We start from the raw sequence: 20,214 nt of genomic DNA on the forward strand, positions 1-20,214 counted from the left end.
AAATCACTCTTTCTTTAATTGATGATTAATTTTGATTTTTACTTGTAATTTGTTTTAAATCCAACATGATTGTCTTAAAATATTTAAGAAAAAAATATATATATTAAAATCTAACAAAAGTAACTTATTCATTAATTTTCGATAAACTTTTTATAAGCCCAACCCGATGGACTCGATTTCAACTTGACCTAAACCTTTGCCAAATACTAAAAAAATAAAACACAAAAGAAAGTATATATTTAGTGAAAAATATTTTCCGTTTTCTATACGAAATTTTGTGATGTCGCATGCGAGGTGAAATTATAAACGATGTGTGTGTGTGTATATATATATATATATATATATATATATATATATATATATATATCAATATCACACACATATATATATTGTACATACACACACCATCACATATATACACACACACATACACATATATATATTGTACATACACACACCATCACATATATACACACACACATACGGTACATATATATATATATATACATGCACGTTTTTTCTCCGTGCCTGGAAGGTGAAATCATCATAGACATGGTGCATCGTATAAATTTATTTAAATTAAAGCGTATGCATGTTTACTGTATGAATGGCACATACTCATTAGCTTCTTCATTTTGCACTTTCAACGGCAAGAGCAAATTACTTTGAACATGACTATTATATGAATAACACCTAAATTGTGAGCATATATGATAAGTTTTGTTAGCTCATTAGTTCGTGATTGAGTCTGCTTATAAAAGTGTGTATTTATTTTTTCATTTTTCAATGTAAAGGAGAGCATTATTTATTTTCTTAGGTTTTTGCACTATTATTTTGAAGAATTATCACTAAATTTTAAAACTTGATATATTTGAAGAAACTAATGATATTAATTATATTATTAGTAAATTAATATATATATATATATATATATTTTTAAAATTAACTCAGAGTTATGAATTATAGGGAAACAATGGGTAAATACGTTCAATTTATAGACTTCATTTGCTGTCTGCAAGACTGATTAGTATGTATATGAATTTTTAGATTATAAAGAAATGAGATATTTCTACGACCATTATGTTCTTATACCAATTTTTTTTTTTAAAAAAAAAAAACCAATTTTATCTTATTAACGAAATTAAAAAATAAAAAATAAAAAAATCTATTTTATTCTCTAATTATTTACAGTTATTTATTTATCCTTGTTAATAAAAGTTCATGTTGGGAACTCGTCAAACTGTCTGTAGGAGAAGTATTCAGTACCCCCATAGGTACCATGTCATTGTGCTGACATGGTACCTCCATCCACTACAAACACGACATGTGTTAAAAATTAAAAAAAATTCCATGTCAGCACAAGTTTCACAAAATAGGGAAGGTAGCAAATGGGGGAGTAACTCCGTTTGAAATTTCAAAATCCCTCAACTTTTTTTTAACTCAAATTTCAAATTTTAAAAATCAGACTAAAGATTATATGCTCTAAAATCTTCGCTCTCATAATTCTCACTCTCTCTCTCTCGAATCTATCCATACACTGAAAATCATCCCAAGCTATCCTTCATCAATGGAACACCATGGCTGTGAATAGTTCATTGTTTTGGCTGACATCCATGGTCGTGACTATCACAACCTTCAAATACAACACCTTCTATTTCATCGTGGTTTCAATTCTTTGCAATCTCATCCGTTATGACACCAATTGGTAAGTAACTCTCTCCGATGCCTTGATGACCGGCCATTTTTTATCATTGAGTACTCACAAATCCCTCACTTTTATCCTAAAGCACCATTAGAAAGCATGGGTATTTTTGTTTGAATGTTCATGTTCACAAAGATAGAGAAATGGAGAATCCTGATCCTTGATGACCCATCTACCTTGACGGAGGAGGATGGAGGTGCAGTGTTTTCGCATATGTGGATTGAAGTGTCCAGGCGAGATGGTGGTTTCAAGTTGACATTAATAAACTTTGGGCATTTTTCGATTCTTATCAAATGGTAGATAATCAATGAAATATGGTGACTACCATGTTTCAGACTTTGATTCATATCCTATGCCGCCAAGACTGGCCCATAAACTTGAAGAAGATCCAATACTGCTCTGCATCGACACCAATATAAAGTAATAAACTTTATCCTCAATTGTGGTTGAGAGTAATTTGTATCGGAAACAAATTGTGGCTTATCAGTCTGCTCCCTATCAACCATTTGTAGCAAGTCTACTTGGACTTGGTAATTTTTTATGACATATGGGTTGCCAAATAATCTAGTTCTCATTCCATGCCTTTTTTTCAAGTGAATATTTTAACAGCAAAAGTTAAGTTTTACTGCTTCAATGTGATATTGTGATCAATAGATGCCACATCTTAGTCTAGTATTATCTTCAATGTGTATTTTTTATTTTTTGTGAGTTGTGTGTGTGTGTGTGTTTTTTTTTTTTAAGGAATCCCTTACAAATTTCTGGGATGATTGGAATGCAAACCACTAAGGGTGTATTTGTTCACATTAGATGCCACATCTTAGTCTAGTATTATCTTCAATGTGTATTTTTTATTTTTTGTGAGTTGTGTGTGTGTGTGTGTGTTTTTTTTTTTTTAAGAAGGAATCCCTTACAAATTTCTGGGATGATTGGAATGCAAACCACTAAGGGTGTATTTGTTCACATTCGAAAAGATCAAGACTTGTGATGCTACTTTCTTTTTCTTCTTGTAAAAGTTTTCTTACAAGAAATAATGCTTCATTAAAACTTTAGAAGTAAAAAAGAAAAAAAATACATTGTCAAATTCAAAAGGTAATACTCTGTAGAATGAATCCATGGAACGAATCATTACAATAGATCTGTATAACATGACCAAATCCAGTGTTGAAAAAGCAAAATTACCACCAAAAAAAATTCATACCAAGAAACTTTCATCATAATACAAATTCTTATTACAATAGTTTTTCTTCGATTTGAACAACAGCTTATAGGTCCTATTGCAAACCATCAAAAGTCATTGTCATTACAACCAACAAGAACACCAACAAGAATTTGACAATATAAGTATTTAAAAAGTTTCTTTTGTCATTTGGTTAAAGGATGATGTTGTTATTCATCTCCCTATTTCCATCATTGCAGCCTTTAATGGAGCCACCAATTCGTAATCACAAGAAGCATCCTCAATTCATAACAGAACCTGATAAGTAAACAAAATTACCGAGTTAGTGATATCATTAATAATTAAAAAGTTAAAAACAGATAAAATGTTAATGTAAAGAATCTAATGGATCATATAGATGAACAAAATGCAAGAAGCAAAGGAAACAATAAAAACAAAATTCAAAAATTTCATTGATATTTTAAAAAAATACACCATTTTTAGGGCGTCCGTCCATTGCTACAAAGACAAGGTTGTAGCATCAACACCCGAGTGGTGAAAGGTGAAGCTCTCAAGTCTGCTACTGCCGGAATCAATGTAGATGGCAACCATGGTGAAATCGAAGGTGCTTTCTTTGAAGGTGGTGATAATCACGGCCATGGGATGTCAGCCACCATAATGATCTACTCACGGCTGGTGTTCCAGTGATGAAGGACAGCTTGGGATGATTTTCAGTGTGTGGATAGATTTTCAGTGTGTGGATAGATTTAGGATAGAGAAAGAGGATGAGAATTATGAGAGAGAAGCTTTTAGAGCATACAATCTTTAGTCTGATTTTTAAAATTTGAGTTAAAAAAAAAAAAAGTGGAGGGATTTTTAAATTTCAGACGGAGTTACTACTCCGTTTGCTACTTTCCCTATTTTGTGAAACTTGTGCTGACATGATTTTTTTTTAATTTTTAACACATGTCGTGTTTGTAATGGATGGAGGTACCATGTCAGCACAATGACATGGTATCGAGGTACTGAATAACTTCTCCCCTTGTAGGAATTAGGCCTGATCACGATTCGGATCGGTTCGGTTTGGGGATAAAGATCAAGCCGAACCAGTTCCCACGTATTGGTGAAAATTGAAACCGAACCGATCTGTGGGGGCCTTCAATCCGAACCAAACCGATCCGTGAAGTGATGGATCAGATCGGATCGGTTTTCATGGATTAGGCTTTTCAAACAGCCCAATAGATTATGGCCCATTAACAGCCTGATACAACTACATCTGGCTTATTTCAAGTCAGCATTCTGAAAATAGATTTCTGAATTTAAATAATGCAATACACAAGAATGTAATTGGTATTGTTCATCTTTCCTTCTCTTCAATTTTCGCAGCAACCAAACCAGAAAGTTGGGGAAATTCAAGCATACAGGCAATATAGACGCAGATCTGACACCAAATTCACCAATAGCAAATGAAATTCAATGTACGTAACACACATACACATATTTATTTCTGTAACATATATATATCTATATATATGTTATGTATATATAGATATAAATACATGTATATATATTACCTGATATAAGAACGGCCATTATGATTTGACGATGGGATCGAATTGTCGGTGAGAAGAACGGCGATGAGAGAAGCAACGATGCCTTCGTTGCCGCCGGAGAGAAGGAAAGCATTGCCGACTTCTTTGAAATAATCTCGGTCGTACATGTGGACAAAGGCATGAGCTGATCCATTCGCTGATATTAAGAAGGCAACACTGATAGTGAAAAGAGTTGGAATAGCTATGAAACCCATGTCCTAGACCTAGAGAGAGAAAGTAGAAAGAGAGAGGGGATCGACGAATTTAATGGAGTTTTAGAAGAGGCTGAGGGAGGCGCGGTTGTAATGAAATGAGATGGGAGCTAGGGTTATTTGGGAGGTAGGTAAGTAATACGTATATTTAATATATATAATATTAATATATTATTAACGGTTCGGTTCGGATCGGTTAACGGTTCGGATCGATTTTTTCATGATCCAATCCGTTAACTGAACTGCGAATGCCGGATTGCAAATTTTTCAAACCATCACTAAACCATGAGATCTGAAAACCGAACCAAACCACACGGATTGGATTGATTCGGACCAGATTAACGGATTGACGGATTATTTGCTCACCCCTAGTAGGGATGGATTTCCAAAAAACATCATAGGTCCATATGGCACTTAGGTGGACCCACTCCTGTGGCGGCAAAGCATAGGTGGGAGCCTTAAGCATCCCACTGCGCACCTTTTTTTAACATTCTACCCTTACGGGCCCACTTAATATTCTACACTAAATTCTCTACCTTTGTACGTAGTAGAATTAAATAGAGAATGTACATTTTAGAATGATAGGGCATTTGTCCCTTTATTATTTCAAATAAATTTATGGTGTATGAGTAGTGTTGGATAAATTTTAAAATTAATAAAATAAGTAAGTATAAAATATAAAAGATGGGTGCACAATAAGGGAGATAAATCTTCAAAAAAATGTGTATAACTAATGTCACCACAATTACTGACATGACACTACACTTTAGGACATGTTCTTTTAAGGGGCACCTCAAGTAAAACCACGTGTCCTCATTTAACGTTCAAGAGCATGACCTTTTCAAGAATGCTGGAGAAGGACACTTAACAAGCAAGCAAGAAGTGCAGTGCTAAATCGAGACCAACGTAGGTTGGTCTCGAGGACTTGCAAATCTCCACTTGAAACCAATGGGATGGTGAAATCATGTGTCACGACAGAAACATTTACAATCACATTAAATACTCACAACTATAGCCAACCTTACATTCCTGCAATGTTTGTTTGTTTGTTTGTTTTTCTTTTTGGCAAAAAACAAATACCCACTTTGGCCCTTTGGGGATTCGAACCATCACCATCCACTTTGAGATGATAGATGAAATATTATTGGGCCACAGGGCTCATAGTGACATGTCTATTTATGAATAATTCTAGAATTTTAGGTAATTTTTTCTATAAAAAAAAAAATTCGTAATTGGAATTTTAAAAATAATTCTAAGTTTTAGAGCCTAACAATCAGTAGCATATTTCGTCTATGGCAACATTCTCTATATATATACTATACACACACATACTATCTATTTTTTCTGCTGTTGTCTTTTCTATAATCAAATGAAGAGTTGTTCGTGAACCTAGTTTTGTTTTTTTTTTTTTTTTTTTTTTTTTTTTTTTTTTTTTTTTTTGTCATTGGCAAAAAACTCACACATCCCACTTTGCTCTTTCAGAGACTTGAACCTAATTAATCTTTCTAAACTAATTAGGTTTGTATATTAGAATTCATTAGTCTATACCTATATAGAAGGGAGAACTATTGTTAGAGGTTTTAGTCCCACATCAGATCAAGATGAGAAAGTGTTGAGTGTATATGGGTTGATATGAAACTCTATCTAATAACCAAAAATTTTAGATCGAACAAACGCCTAATTCCTTATAGTTGGTATCAAAGTCAAAACCAGTCTTTGATCCAGTGTCTAGAGAAAACTTTTGGGTCAATGAATAAGCATCCGACCAGTTACAACTATCCACAATATATGGCCAATTTTGTTTAATTAGTTTAATTATATTTTTTTTATCAAGTATTCCATCTCCTGCATTTTTATTTATTATTATATTGTATTTAAAGTATTGAGGATTATTCATTTTGTATAAGTTGTCCTCAAAATGTGAATCTAAATTATATATATATATATATATATATATATATATATATATATATTTATCTTTTATATTTTGTAAATGAATAATTATCCCTAACATTTTTTATTTTATTTTATTTTATTTTTATCATACTTTGAAGCTTTACACAAGGTTTAGTATTTATACTTGTTGCGCGACACACTAGTGTTTTCTTTTTCGCTGACTTATTGATTAAATTTTATAAAAATATAATTTTACTCCTTTGTATGAAAATAGGGTAAATTATATTCACATTCCTTTAAATTTGGATAAATTACACACGAGTGACGTAAATTTTTATTTTAATAAATATTTAAATATAATATATATTAGGGTAAAGTGCAAAAAAAAAAAAAAAAAAAAAAAAAAAAAAAAAAAAATCCTAAACTATGATTGAATTTGGAAATAATCCCCTTGTAGTATATTTTGTGCATAATACCCATTGAACTATCACATTTTGTTTCAAAATGCACCGATGCCTAGACCATTTTACATTAAGTAACCATAATGCCATTTCTTATTGAATTGCACTTAATCTATCTTTTATTGAAATGAATTATGGAAAAAGTCCTTACTAATTTGATGACACATTCTCCATTAAATTTGCTTAACTTTGCCTTTAAAATTTTAAATTAATTGTTTAAATTAAAATCTTAAGTAGAAAATTTTAAAATAATTTAAGTAATTTCTTAATTTGTCATGGATATACTGCATAAAAAAGTATTTTTTATTTAAGTAATTTATTAATTTTTCATGAATGTATTGTATAAAAAAGAAAGTATTTTTTTTACAGTAGAAAAGTTTAAAATGTGTATACTAAATTTTATAATATATAGTAAAGTTTTAATAATAAGTTAATCATTTTAAAAAATGGTACTTACAAATCTATTTTTTTCATTTTTATAATAAATTTATACTAATAATAAAATTAAGGTAAATTGTATAATTAATATTTAAATAAGAGAAACAATAATAAAAATCATTTAATAAGAAATGACAAATTTAGAAAAAGTATAAAATAGTCTTTTGTGATGGAATTATCCTTAATTGCAACAAATTAATAATTCAGGAAAATAATTTGTAATTCAAGATTATTTGTAAAAGGGTTCATGAGTTTTTTTTGCTCTTTACACAATATAAAAGGGTAATTTATAATCACACTCGAGATTTGTCGTAATGATAGTAATATATGAGTTAGGTATTTTTTAAACAGTGACACCCTGTTAGAATTTTGATCCAAACATACTTGTCCTTAAAAAGTTTAAAAAGACCAAATTATCTATCAATATTTAATTCATTTTCATTGTAAAATATAATAACTCATGAAAATTTATTTTTACCCTTCCATCAATAAAGTAGATAATGCAACTGATGAAATTAGCATTCAATTGAATATCAACAACTAGCATTCAGATGATCAGATTATGTAGAACTGACGAAAGCTTATCCCAGCCATCACCACCACCCCCATGAGCACTACAACGGCACTCATAGCAGATACATGGGCCTGTCACCTACTTCTCCTCCTCCGTGTTCCGGCTACTTCTTCACCTTCAGTGTTACGATCGAAAATGTGTCCGATGAAGATGATTATTGCCATTTTTTTTTTTTATATTTTTTCTCAGAGTACATGTATGGGCCCATAACAGACGTGACATTTAAGTCAAGAGTGCAGTTGAAAAACGAAACTTCAAAGATTTACCTTCCAAATTTGTGCCAACACCACTGTACCATAAACATCTAAACAACATTCTAAGCAACTATTTTTCGAAAAAAAAAAAAACATTCTAAGCAACTAACAGTGCATTAAGATTGATACATTTTTCTTCTTTCGTGGAAGTGGTCCTATATAGGATCAGGAGAGCTTGCAACAGAGAATCAAATATTTTATGATGGTCCTTATTTGTTTTCAAAGTACACTCTTAAAAATAGACCACTAAATAATTTACTACAAATTTGATAAATTAATTAAGAAAACATGTTAAAATTTTGCAATAAAATACTTTTGAGAATTTAATTTAATTGACTTGTGGGTTAAAATCCATTGATGTGCTGCCTAATTGTATTTATGATTCACGTTTTTTTAAATAAAAAAAAGGGAAAATTGAGAGAAATCTAAACAAAATTCTAAGTAACTAATGGGTCTATATTTTGCATGACTTGATTATTAAACATTTGATACGAAGAACATGCATCAGTTTAAAGAGAACTATTTTTTTTTTTTTTTCTGGTAAATATACAATTTTTTGTTTCAGTATATATATATATATATATATATATATATATAAAGTCCAAAAAAAATGTATTTATATATATAAAGGATATTTTGATCAATTAAAATGATTTTTAATAGAATAAAATGGTAATTTTATAATTTAAAGACGTCGTGAATTCACAAGTTAAATGTAATACTCCCTTCGTCCCTTATTGGTAGTTCATTTTTTTCTTTTTACATGTCCCAAATTAGTTGTCCTCCTTAAAAAGTCAAAACATCTTTTTATTATATTTCCATCATTATCTTTTATTTTATTTAGTAATTTGAAAAGGGAACAATGCATTAATTGCATGTCTCTTTAAAAAGTTATAAAACCAAATATGAAAAAGTGACTAAGGTAATAAAATTAATTTATTTTGTATTGGGGTATCTTTGTAAATTTTATCAAACTTAAATAGTTTTTATTGTCAAAAAATAACTAAATTGTATCTAATTGTTAATAGAGCAAATTGCTTGATGTCAATGTAATTTATTTCACAAATTTCAACAAAACTACGGACTACTTAAAAAGAGATTCACGACTCCAAACATTATACGCATCCTTTTACTAACCGATCGAACACAATCTCGACCCACACTAATCACACACTCTTTCTCTAACTCTATATTCCGATTCCCAACTTAGCCTTCTCTTCTTCTCTTGGTAGATTTTCTCTTTCCCAGAACTCAGCTGCGTTTTTCCTTCGGCCCAAACACACATACAAACCCCAAATCAACACTACGATTTCTCTCTCTAAAGACTACCGTTTTCTCTCTCCTCATTTTCATGTCTTCCATTGTCGTCTCGTCCTTTCTTCCTCGCGCCATTACTGGGCTCCAAACCCTAACTCTTAATCACTCACACAGACTGCTCTGTTTCGTCTCTGATGGCCACTACACTAGCTTTTCTCTGACAGTTTCGTGTTCTTCTCTTCAATTCTCTGGTAAAGATGACTGATCAAAAGGTTCGACTTTTCGAACTTTTGTTTCTAAATTTGTCAAATTTTGGTTTCTTTTTGCTTGAATATATATATATATATATATATATATATATATATATTTGGATAAAACGAAATTAATGTTAAATCTTATTCTTTTTCCCTAATGGTTAATATAAAGTTCGTTTTCCGCTAATAATGGAAAAATTTTAGGATTTTTTCTTCATTTTCTTTTTATCAGTCTACAGTTACTCGGCAACTAAAAGGAATATCTGGGTTTTTGTTTACTTGTTGGTGTTTTCTGCTGGATTCTTTTACTTTTTAGTTCGTGATTCAGTCAAAAGTTGTTTTGGGTTCTAATTTTAATTGGATTTGTTGCAATTTTGTGCTCCGTTTGGACGCTGAAAAATTAAGGGGAAGAAATGAAAAAATGTACAATGCCCCATTTGGTTCTAATTTTAATTGGATTTGTTTATTAGCTTTTAAAAATTGAAATGTTTACTGCAAATGATATGCTGAGCCATCTAGGTTTTTTGGTTCTGAAAAAATTCTCATTAGTGTTTGTATGCCTGCTTTTCTTTTACCTGTGACCATATTCCCACAAGCTTATTGCCCAAATATCTCTCTCTCTCTCTTTTTGAAATTGAGTGGAACAACCTAATGTTAACTGTTGTTTGCATCCTTATAGAGTGCTGGTAATTTATATTAATGCCTTCCTAAAAGAAATTTTATATTAACATGTCAAGGCATTTCTTGTTGTGCATTCATGGATGGACAGTGTAGAATCATGTAAGTGGTGCAACTCAAGATTTGGAGGATCGAAGGGTTAACCTGAGGTTTAAAACCTTCAACCCAAGTCTGAGCACAATCTGAATTCCAATTCGGGGAGCTTAATCTGAATATATTTCTCTAGGCTCAAGATGATCGGGTTAGGTTCAATTTGGTCGGACTATCGGATTAGACTCAGAGTTAGGCTATTAGATTTGGGTTAGTTTTAGGTTTGTCTAGGTTCTCTAATATTTCTTTAATAATACTATTTCATCTTGTGTAGCTTTTGAGGGATGCATTCCCCTTTTGAACGCCTTTTTAATACAATCTTACTTATCAAATATATATATATATATATATATATATATTATTTGTAGTATAGATCGGGTTCGGCTTGGGTAGCTCAACACCTCTACCCAAAAGCAACCTAGATTGGGTTTAAAAATTTGAGTGAAGTCTAGCCTGAGCAGCAAAAGGAGTTGCAAGCTCATCAAAAGACTAGTTTGATCTGCCACTATCATACTTCAGTTGTTTGTTGCCACCTTTTGGCATGCTGAAATATATCTTATTGCCCTGCTTTTCATTCTATTACACAAATATGGTATAAAAGTTTTATCTAAAAGAGGGAAGGACTTCTTAGTTACAAAACTTTTGAATATTTCATTATTTATCCAAAGAATCTGACATTACAAATTTGGATACTGTCTATATAAATTTTAGGTGATTACTGATAAGCAAAGTCTGCATCACTTAAATTTTAAGTCACTTTAAGTGGAAATTATTTTGTTAAGGGGTATCCAAATTGCATTGTCAAACGCACTTGTTTCAATAATCACAATATATATTCATAATTAAATGCTTAATTCAGTTAAAACAAACACGTAAGTGTGCAAATTTAAAGTGCAGAGTTTCAGAAGAGAGAGGAAACTAAATTTTGTGCAGTGTGGGTGGTAAATGCCTTCGCATTTAGTATTGAATATATTGGCAGTTGGAAATATATGTACTGACCCTGTGTCTCAGAATTAAAGGAAATTTAAAATAGCTTTAGAATATGACTAATGCGTATTTAGAGGAGGTTCTATCATGATATTTAGGCCACTGAAGTTGTGCCATGTAAATTTTTATAACTAAAGCAGATTCCAACCTGTTATTATATAGGAAGCTGATGTGTGTTTTCTTCAATGATAAACCACTCGCAATAGAACGAATCCTTGTTGGATATGACTATGTTGAGGGTGTCGAACCTCAAGGACTGTGGTGGATTGTTAAGTTTAAAATTAATCCTAATTTAATTCAAGAGGAAAGATGATTTTGTGTTTAGCTATGTCTAAATTGCAATAAAACTGAAATTAAACTAATTTAACAAAGAATGAGATCAAAGAGAGAAGAACTTAGTGATTGACTTCACTGCTAGCCTTGTAACATGGTCAATTGCTTCAACTATGGGGAATTCAATGTTTATGTATACTCAGGAATTGAATGACTACAAGTAAATTCCAATTCGATTTCAGGAGGATAAATTATGAATTAACATTAAGCAATAATCTATCTTCGGTTGGCACGAAATGTCTACCTAACTACTCTAGTCTAGGGTGTAGTACAACTCACCTTCCCTGGGCATAAATTATCAAAACATTCATTCACAATTCAATTAAGCACCATTGCATGATCACTACTTAAACCGTTAAGAGAAGCCCTTAGCCGCCAATCTCTCGCAATAAAAATAGTTTGAATTTGATTAAAGCAAAATTAATTCTAAGACAAGAGATCAATTTCTTCAAGAACCAATTATTTTCATTAAAAAGCAATTGCTTAGGAATACTAAGTCAGTTGCTCACAACCATGCAATCAATATACATAAACTATAAAAACCCCCAAAGTTAAGAACAATCAAACCATGATACTCGGACTGGGTTACATCAATGCCCTAAGATGGAATTTAGTTACTCATGGAGAGGAAAGATGTCTTCATTATTGTTGTAGAAACCATCTCCATGGACCACCAAAAACTCCGTACGATCTTCTTCTTCAATTTTCAAAACCCTAAAAGCCACCAATCGATATCAAAAGTGCTAAGCTCCCTTCCTTGTGTCTTTTCATCTTCTTTTATAGTTGAGAACAAGTCCTAATCCCCTTTGAATGGGCTTTATAGCTTTTGGGAACAATTGGGCCCATATAGGAACAAAGAGAGGTGATTTTACAACTTTCCCGCATGTTCTTATAACTTTCATGATGACAGCGCTCGAGCACTATCATTAGCGCTCGAGCCCTGTTTTCAACACTTAGTTGTTTTTCAGCAAATTTTTCCAAAGCGTCTCCTTAAGCACCGGGAACATCGCAATAAGCTCAAAATACATGGAATTGACGGTCTCTTTGGGTAAAAACCTATGGAAAGCAAATAAACAAAAGTAAACATAAGAACCGGATAAAAGTATCACTAAGGTATTAACATATACACATTTAAGGGCCCGAATATGCAATATTCATCGCTTATCAGAAGCTCGGATACTTCTACGAGAACGACGTACCAACATCGGATATATACCGGATACAGATACTCCTTGGATTTTTTGATACTTCTTAAATTTATCCATAATTTTAAAATATATTTTTTAATTTCTAAGACGTATCTAATACTTCTCATATGCTTCAACTGATACTTTACAACACATTTTTAACAAGTTTTGAACGTTAAATTGTAACTTTTCTAACAATAATAACATAGTATAATTGATAAGAAAAGATCTAAATTTATTAAGTGATGACTAGGGATGCATGTTTTTTGTATTTTGAACAAACCTCTTATGTTATATTAATGATTGCATTTAGATTCATAACATTTTAAAAAATTGACCAAAAATATATATATATATATATATATATATATATATATATATATATTTATATCTACCATATCGCTGTACCCGTATCATGTTGTGTTTGTATCCTATACCCGTGTCTGTGTTTCCTAGGTTATTATATATACGTACATCCATGGTAATAAAACATTTTATTGGAGTGGCAACAAGACAAACAATGTTATCTATCTTTGAAATAAACATGGCCGCTTCACTCCATGAGACATGATCTCCTCTTTGAGCTCTATTCTTGCGATTTCATCCAGTACCATTCAGGAAGGTCCTCACCTCAATGTCAATACTAAAGTGTTTGACACATTTGCCCATGTCTATAGGCAATATTTGGGGAGGTAAGCAATTGTTATGTGGTTTTAAGTGACGTTTTAATCCTGCGATTTTGATGTGCTTCCATCTATTTAATGCAATTCTTTACATCACCCTAGTGTTCATGGGGTAGTCTCCTGTAAGGTTTGCCTCCAAGTCACTCACGCAGTATCTTGCACGTCAAAATAAGCATGGTACACATGTTTAGCTGCATCTTGAACATGTTATAGTTGGGGTATGTGGTGGTTCAAACAGATTCATAAAACTGACATGTGCAAGTACACCTGTAAACAAGGTTATTGAGTAGAGATAACAAATAGTATAAAGGCAACAGTCATGGTGTAATAAACGCAGGATGTACAGGTCATGGGTGACGACCATGGTTGTAAGATTTATTATTATTTTTTTCTCATTGTCTAACTCCCCCTAAAATGTAGTGGCACACATGTTTTAATTCCAAAATCTCGAGAATTTGGTTTCTTAATGATTTTATTTAATTTTTGAAGATGATTTAATATGGGTAGTAAATTTTATATTGAATTTTAAGTCAATGCAGGTAATAAAAGCTTGCTAATTTTGTCCTCACTGCTTTTATGACGACAAATGTACTTGAACATAAAAATCTATAGAATTTATTCAGTAATTAAACTTCAAACAATTTAATATTGAGTTTTGAATTAATCATGAAAAGTTCATGTAAAAAATCAAGTTATGAATTAAATCATAAATTGAATATTTGATAATTTGATAACTAATTAATAAATACAATTATATATTAATTTTTAAGTAATTTATGCATGCTAATTACTAATTAGTAACATACTACATTTAGTTGTTTACTAAATTGGTAACTACATTTTTACTGCTTTATTTTTTCATTCTTAGGACGTCACATTATGCATCCTATTGTTCCATTTCATTTTTATGTGGTTTACCTATTTTTTGCCTGTTTATTACTCCCAGATGTTGGTATTTGGGTCATTTACAGAAGATGAAATCAAGTTCTTGAGAGGACAGCCACCTGAGAATGATATAGAAATAAAGTTTGGTTCTTTGGACATTGCTACATTAAGATCTGTGGGAATATTTAACACTAAAGCAGCAGGGATTGAGAATTCCAAAGGTCAGCTATCAAAACTGGTTAATAAACCAACATTAGGATCCGGGACTGTTTGTACAATAGAAGATACATCACAAATAGTAGCCGCAACTGGAGATGAAAACGGAAGAATCCACGATTCTTATCCTGTTCGCCATAGTGATATTGCGAAAGAACTGAAAACAAACAATACAGACCTACCTGGGTCATGTCTATCTGATCAATCAAATCAGTCAACTCCAAAACGGCACGGGATTGGTGTGACTCTATCGTCGAACCATTGTGAAAGTGATGCCTTAGTTGCTTCACCAGATATTGTGGATATTGCAGATGCCAAAGAAAATATTCACAAGGTATCGGATGAATTGTGTGCAAATGATAGAAATTTAGTACCTCGAGGTTTAGTCAACTTGGGGAATCTATGCTTTCTCAATGCAACACTGCAGGCTCTTCTCTCCTGTCCTCCTTTTGTTGTACTCCTGCAGGAATTAAGAACTCGTGATATACCAAAGGTAGACTGCAAACTTAGTTGTTATGTTTATAAGAATATTTATGATAAATGTGTAATTTATATATATGACCTGTCCTTTGGGGCCCTAGCCTCGGTTCCATTTTTGTAATTGGGATGTGTTCCGCTTTTGAACGCCTTTCTATTTACTTTCTAATTATCAAATATATATATATATATGACCTGTCAATTTTTTCTTCCATATTTAGGTTGGGTATCCAGCGCTACATGCATTTGTTGACTTCATCTCTGACTTTGACATGCAAACCGAGTGGAGCACGAAGAAAAAATCAATGGTTGTTCTGGAAACTGGGAGGCCTTTCCGCCCTATCATGTTTGAATCTATATTGAAAAGTTTCAGTCCGGATGTGCCAAATAGCATGTCAGGCAGGCCAAGGTTTGAATTTGTATTTTGAGTTCCTCTCTCCCTTCTGTTCATCTTTATTTTTAAATATAAAATATCTCTGTTCTCATGTTTATTATTAGTGTTTTTTTTTGGATAATTCATGTTTATAACTAGTATTGGTCCAGGAGGACACATTAATTTGAATTTGTAGGTTTTCTTTTTCCCTCTTTAGATTTATGTTACTTCTCAGCTTTTGCCAAATGTTATTTATTTGTATATCTATCCAATTTATTTTTTGAACTCATTATCTCAGTTTACGTTTCAATCCTGCAGATTCAGTAAGTATCCCACTATCTAGACTCTCAAATTTGGCATTCCTGATTGCACCATGACAGTTAACTTCTAAGGAAATAAGACATGTTGAACTATATCACGAAACTAGAATTTGTATTAAATTTAAGTTAGAAGTTTTTACCAAACACACACAGCTTGATCATGCGTATGCGCGCATTTGAGGGTAGGTGTGCATGCGAGTTGTTGTCTTTGTACTTGGGTATAGCTGAATATTCTCTTCTTTTCCAGGCAAGAAGATGCTCAGGAGTTCTTGAGTTTTGTCATGCATCAAATGCACGATGAATTGCTTAAACTTGAAGGTCAAATTCCAATTGAAAATGGTGGAAAAGCCTCCTTGGTTTCATCTATGAATGATGAGGATGACAATGATGATAATTGGGAGACTGTTGGCCCAAAGAACAAAACTGCTATTACAAGAACACACAGCTTCATTCCGTCGAAGTTGAGTGAGATTTTTGGAGGAAAATTGAAGAGTGTTGTGAAGGCAAGAGGTAGGCCATTTTTGCAGCCTATGCTTTATGCACTATCTTGGGGATTTTATGTTGCCTCCTTTAACCAACTTTTAATTGATATTTAAAAGTTCCTTGTCATCAATTTAGTTCCTTGTTCTAACACATGCTTCAAGTTTCTTAAAAATAAGGTTATTAGTTTTTCATTGTTCGAAACTTCTTTTTCTAGTTCTGTTATTGAAACATAAAACTCATTTTCCTAAATTGTTTGGTTGTTTCAAAGTGTTTCTGTTTCTGAAGGAGTTAGCCTAATTGATCTAGATTGTAGGATGTCATTTGACTCTGTATGAACAACTAATCATGGAATAGTAAGTCCGCAATGCTCTAATGGAAAATTCTAGTGTGGAAATTTTCAGAGGGATCCATCCCTTTTCAGTAATTATTTTGAGGTATCCATTTGCAGGAAGATGAAGTTGGAAAATATAGCCCACAAGTAATGAGTTGTGGACGTAGATTTTGTTGAAAGATCATGATTGAAATTGAAAGGGGTTACATTCTATTTTCTCTTCCTCGCAGATATGTGCTCATGGTCTTTAGTAACCTAATCCATGACATATTTGTTTGAATTCCTCTCCAAGTTATAAATTGTTAGCTTGAGAGGAGAATCTACCCCAGCATGATCCCAGTTATATTACTTTGTGGTTGTGTCAGGTTTTAGGGTATTTTCTCAATTCAGTGAGGATGTCAGAGTTTGTATGGCTAGAACTTGAGGTGTGCAAGATAAATTTAAGTTAACTCTATATCCACTTTCACCTTTTAATTTATATAATTACAAATCACTTTTGATCTGACCTGGATATCACATAAGTTGCAATAATTGTCCATAGAGAATTCAGTAGCTCGTTGGATGTAAAGGTGTTTTTTTGAATGAATGCACCCAGTGTTGTTAAAGGCGTGCCTAGGCGCGAAGGCTCGAGGCGCAGGTCTAGCGCCTGTTGCCATCCCAGGCTCATTGCTATTTACTAGGCGCGCACCTCGGTTGCGCCTCGTCCTTATTTGTCAGGCGCACCTTCTTGATTTTTCTAAGAACTATGACTATTTTATTTCTTAAGCCAAAAAAGGCACTTTTGGCAACTTATGCTCTGTTCAGTAGGAAGGAAGAAAGAGGGGTGGAAAGAAAATAGGAGGGAAGGAACAAAATTCCTTCGTTCGGTAGGAAGGAGACACGGAGGGAAAGGATAATAGGAGGGATGTCTTATTCCTCCTCCTTTACAAATTTTCATCCGCTCAAATTTGGGTGGAAGACAGGAGAGAAAATAAGTCGAGCTATTATAAAACTATTAAATTACAATATTATCCTTTCCAAATATTAAAAATTAAACCCTACACATCTCATCTCACACAAAAAAACCCTATCAAGGTATGATTCATGTGTTATATATATATATATATATACACCTTCTCCTTTATCATGCTTTTGTACCCCAGGTCATGTAATCCTTGTTTGGTCGAGATCTGGATCTTTTCTATAGATATATATATATATATATATGGATTGTTTGTTATATAATTTCCTTATTAGTAAAAAAGAGGATTCAGAAGAAAAAATACAGAGTCTACATAAAGAACCATACAATGCCATAAAGCATTTTTTAAGAACATATTTAGAACGAAAAAAAAAAAAAAACTCTATGTTCACACCTAGTTCAAAAAACAGTAGTTACTTCACTAGTATTGTCATATATTGTATGACTACAACTAGTGATGCAAATAATTTTGAGTGTTCAGATCTCATGTTGTAATGCAAGTTAAATACAACGCAAATGGCTGAAAATAAGAATTTTAGTTTGACATGACTCTACTGGGATAATATTTATCAACGAAGTATATAGATAGTGGGGTATATTTTTTTATATTATTATTATTCATGATGAAATATGATATTATATATATATATATATATATATATATATATATATATAATTAAAGCGAACAATAAATTAGAGTGAAATTATGATACTGTTTAAATGAGTAGTAAAGATGATGGCTATTTACCGGGAAAAAAAAATAATGAAGGGTATAATGGTAAAAATAATTTTAAATTCTCTCTTCCCTTCTCTCGCAACGAACAAAGGAATTTGGTAAATTCTTCTCTTCTCTTCCATCCAACCGAACAAAACGAGAGAAATCCATAATCTCTTCCCTAGGGATGTCTCATCCTTCCCTTCATCTCTCTTTTCTATCCAATTTACTTCCTTCCCAATGAACGGAGCCTTGATAAACAAATAAGAAAGCTCAAGCATACGAGAAAAGAAACTTTTGTTCAAAAGAATAAACAAATAAGAAAGTCCAAGAGTCGAAGTGTTAACCGAACAGAGAAAGAGTGAGATCTTGAGACGAATGACGAAGCCCTAGTTGTAGAGATGAACGACGAAACCGCGTCGGTTCTTTCTTCTACTCCTCTCTTCTCCTCTACTCCTCTCTTCTTACCTTTGTTGACATCTCTCTCTTCGTCTAGTTCTCTTCTCTCTGAGTCTTTTTTTTTGGGGCGGGGGGGCTCTATTTTTTCTTTAACACTTTCTCTCTCTTCTCATCTACTTCTCTCTCTTCATCTACTTCTTCCGTTTTTGCTTCTTTCTTTTTTTTTTTTTTTTTTGTGTGCTTTATTTTTTCTTTTCTTTTCTTGTTAACAGTTTTTTTTTTTTTTTTGGTTAACATATTTATTTCTTTTTGTGCTTTGTTTTGCCATTAAAAAAAAAAAATTATCTTTTGCCTTTCAAGAAAACAAATTTGTGCTCTGTTTTATGGTAGTTAGATGATTGTTTAGTTGATGGGTTTATTTTTTTATATTTGATATTAATTTTTAGAATATTGATATGACTTATGAGATATGAATGTTTTTATGGTAGTTTAAATTTTTAATTGTGCGCCTCACTTCACTCAGGCGCACGCCTCGCGCCTAGGCTGTAGAGGACCTCCAGCGCCTTGGTGCACCTTGGGCCTTTAATAACACTGAATGCACCCATGCTCATGTACTGCTTCACTCTTTCTCAAGGTTGCAGTTACAATGGTCTTGTCTTCGTTTAATTTTTTCATTTGTCTAATAAAGGATCCAAATAATTAATTCTTTAATATGGGCTACAGTTGATGAAATTGCACTGTGCAATATGCGAGATGAAGCAGGGCCAAAGGTGTGCCTACTTGTATGATACTTCGTCTTAGATTTTGGAAATAAATTCTGTATGTAGTAATTAAATCTTGTTTAAGACCATATATTAGCATGTGATTTTTAATTTCTGGAATCATGTTATGCACAGGCATTGAGCTATATTGATTAGATCTTCAATGTAAGAGATATGTGTCCAACACATTTGGTTCGACATGTACTTAAAAAAACTCATCCAATAATTCATTTTGTTACACTGATGCTTCAAAGAGAATTAAATATCTATGAACACTGTCACATCAAAACCTTATTTTAATTAAGAAAATAAAAGAAAAATATTAGATAGTATAAATATATAGCAATATCAGTATGTCCTTGTGTTTGAGAATTTGACATATCGGATGCTTGAACACAGCCCGCAGTTGACACATTGATATGACATATCTAAGATTGCGCAAACATTGATATAACTAAATCATGGTATCAGGGATAGGTAACAGGCGGCAGATTACAATCCACTACGGGTAAATCTCCACAATATAAAAAGTTCATGAA

General features: G+C 32.3%; 1 protein-coding gene across 2 annotated transcripts in view; it reads left to right on the forward strand.

Annotated features, from left to right (window-relative positions):
- Positions 1-9,392: 9,392 nt before the first annotated feature.
- LOC132311453 (ubiquitin carboxyl-terminal hydrolase 24-like) overlaps positions 9,393-20,214 on the forward strand; it is a 33,686-nt gene continuing 22,864 nt past the window's right edge. Inside the window, exons 1-4 of one of the 2 annotated variants that reach the window (XM_059809359.1) lie at positions 9,393-9,793; positions 14,701-15,348; positions 15,554-15,741; positions 16,273-16,535. In XM_059809359.1, coding sequence (XP_059665342.1) covers positions 14,701-15,348; positions 15,554-15,741; positions 16,273-16,535 — 1,099 coding nt within the window. In that variant the 5' untranslated portion in view covers positions 9,393-9,793. Of the gene's footprint in view, positions 9,815-14,700; positions 15,349-15,553; positions 15,742-16,272; positions 16,536-20,214 lie in introns of both variants that reach the window. The other variant, XM_059809358.1, reaches the window with a different exon arrangement.

The sequence above is a fragment of the Cornus florida genome, unplaced genomic scaffold (assembly GCF_030987335.1).
Source record: "Cornus florida cultivar Cherokee Brave unplaced genomic scaffold, ASM3098733v1 CherokeeBrave_3.0.0_Hap2_Chr06, whole genome shotgun sequence".
Lineage (NCBI taxonomy): Eukaryota > Viridiplantae > Streptophyta > Magnoliopsida > Cornales > Cornaceae > Cornus > Cornus florida.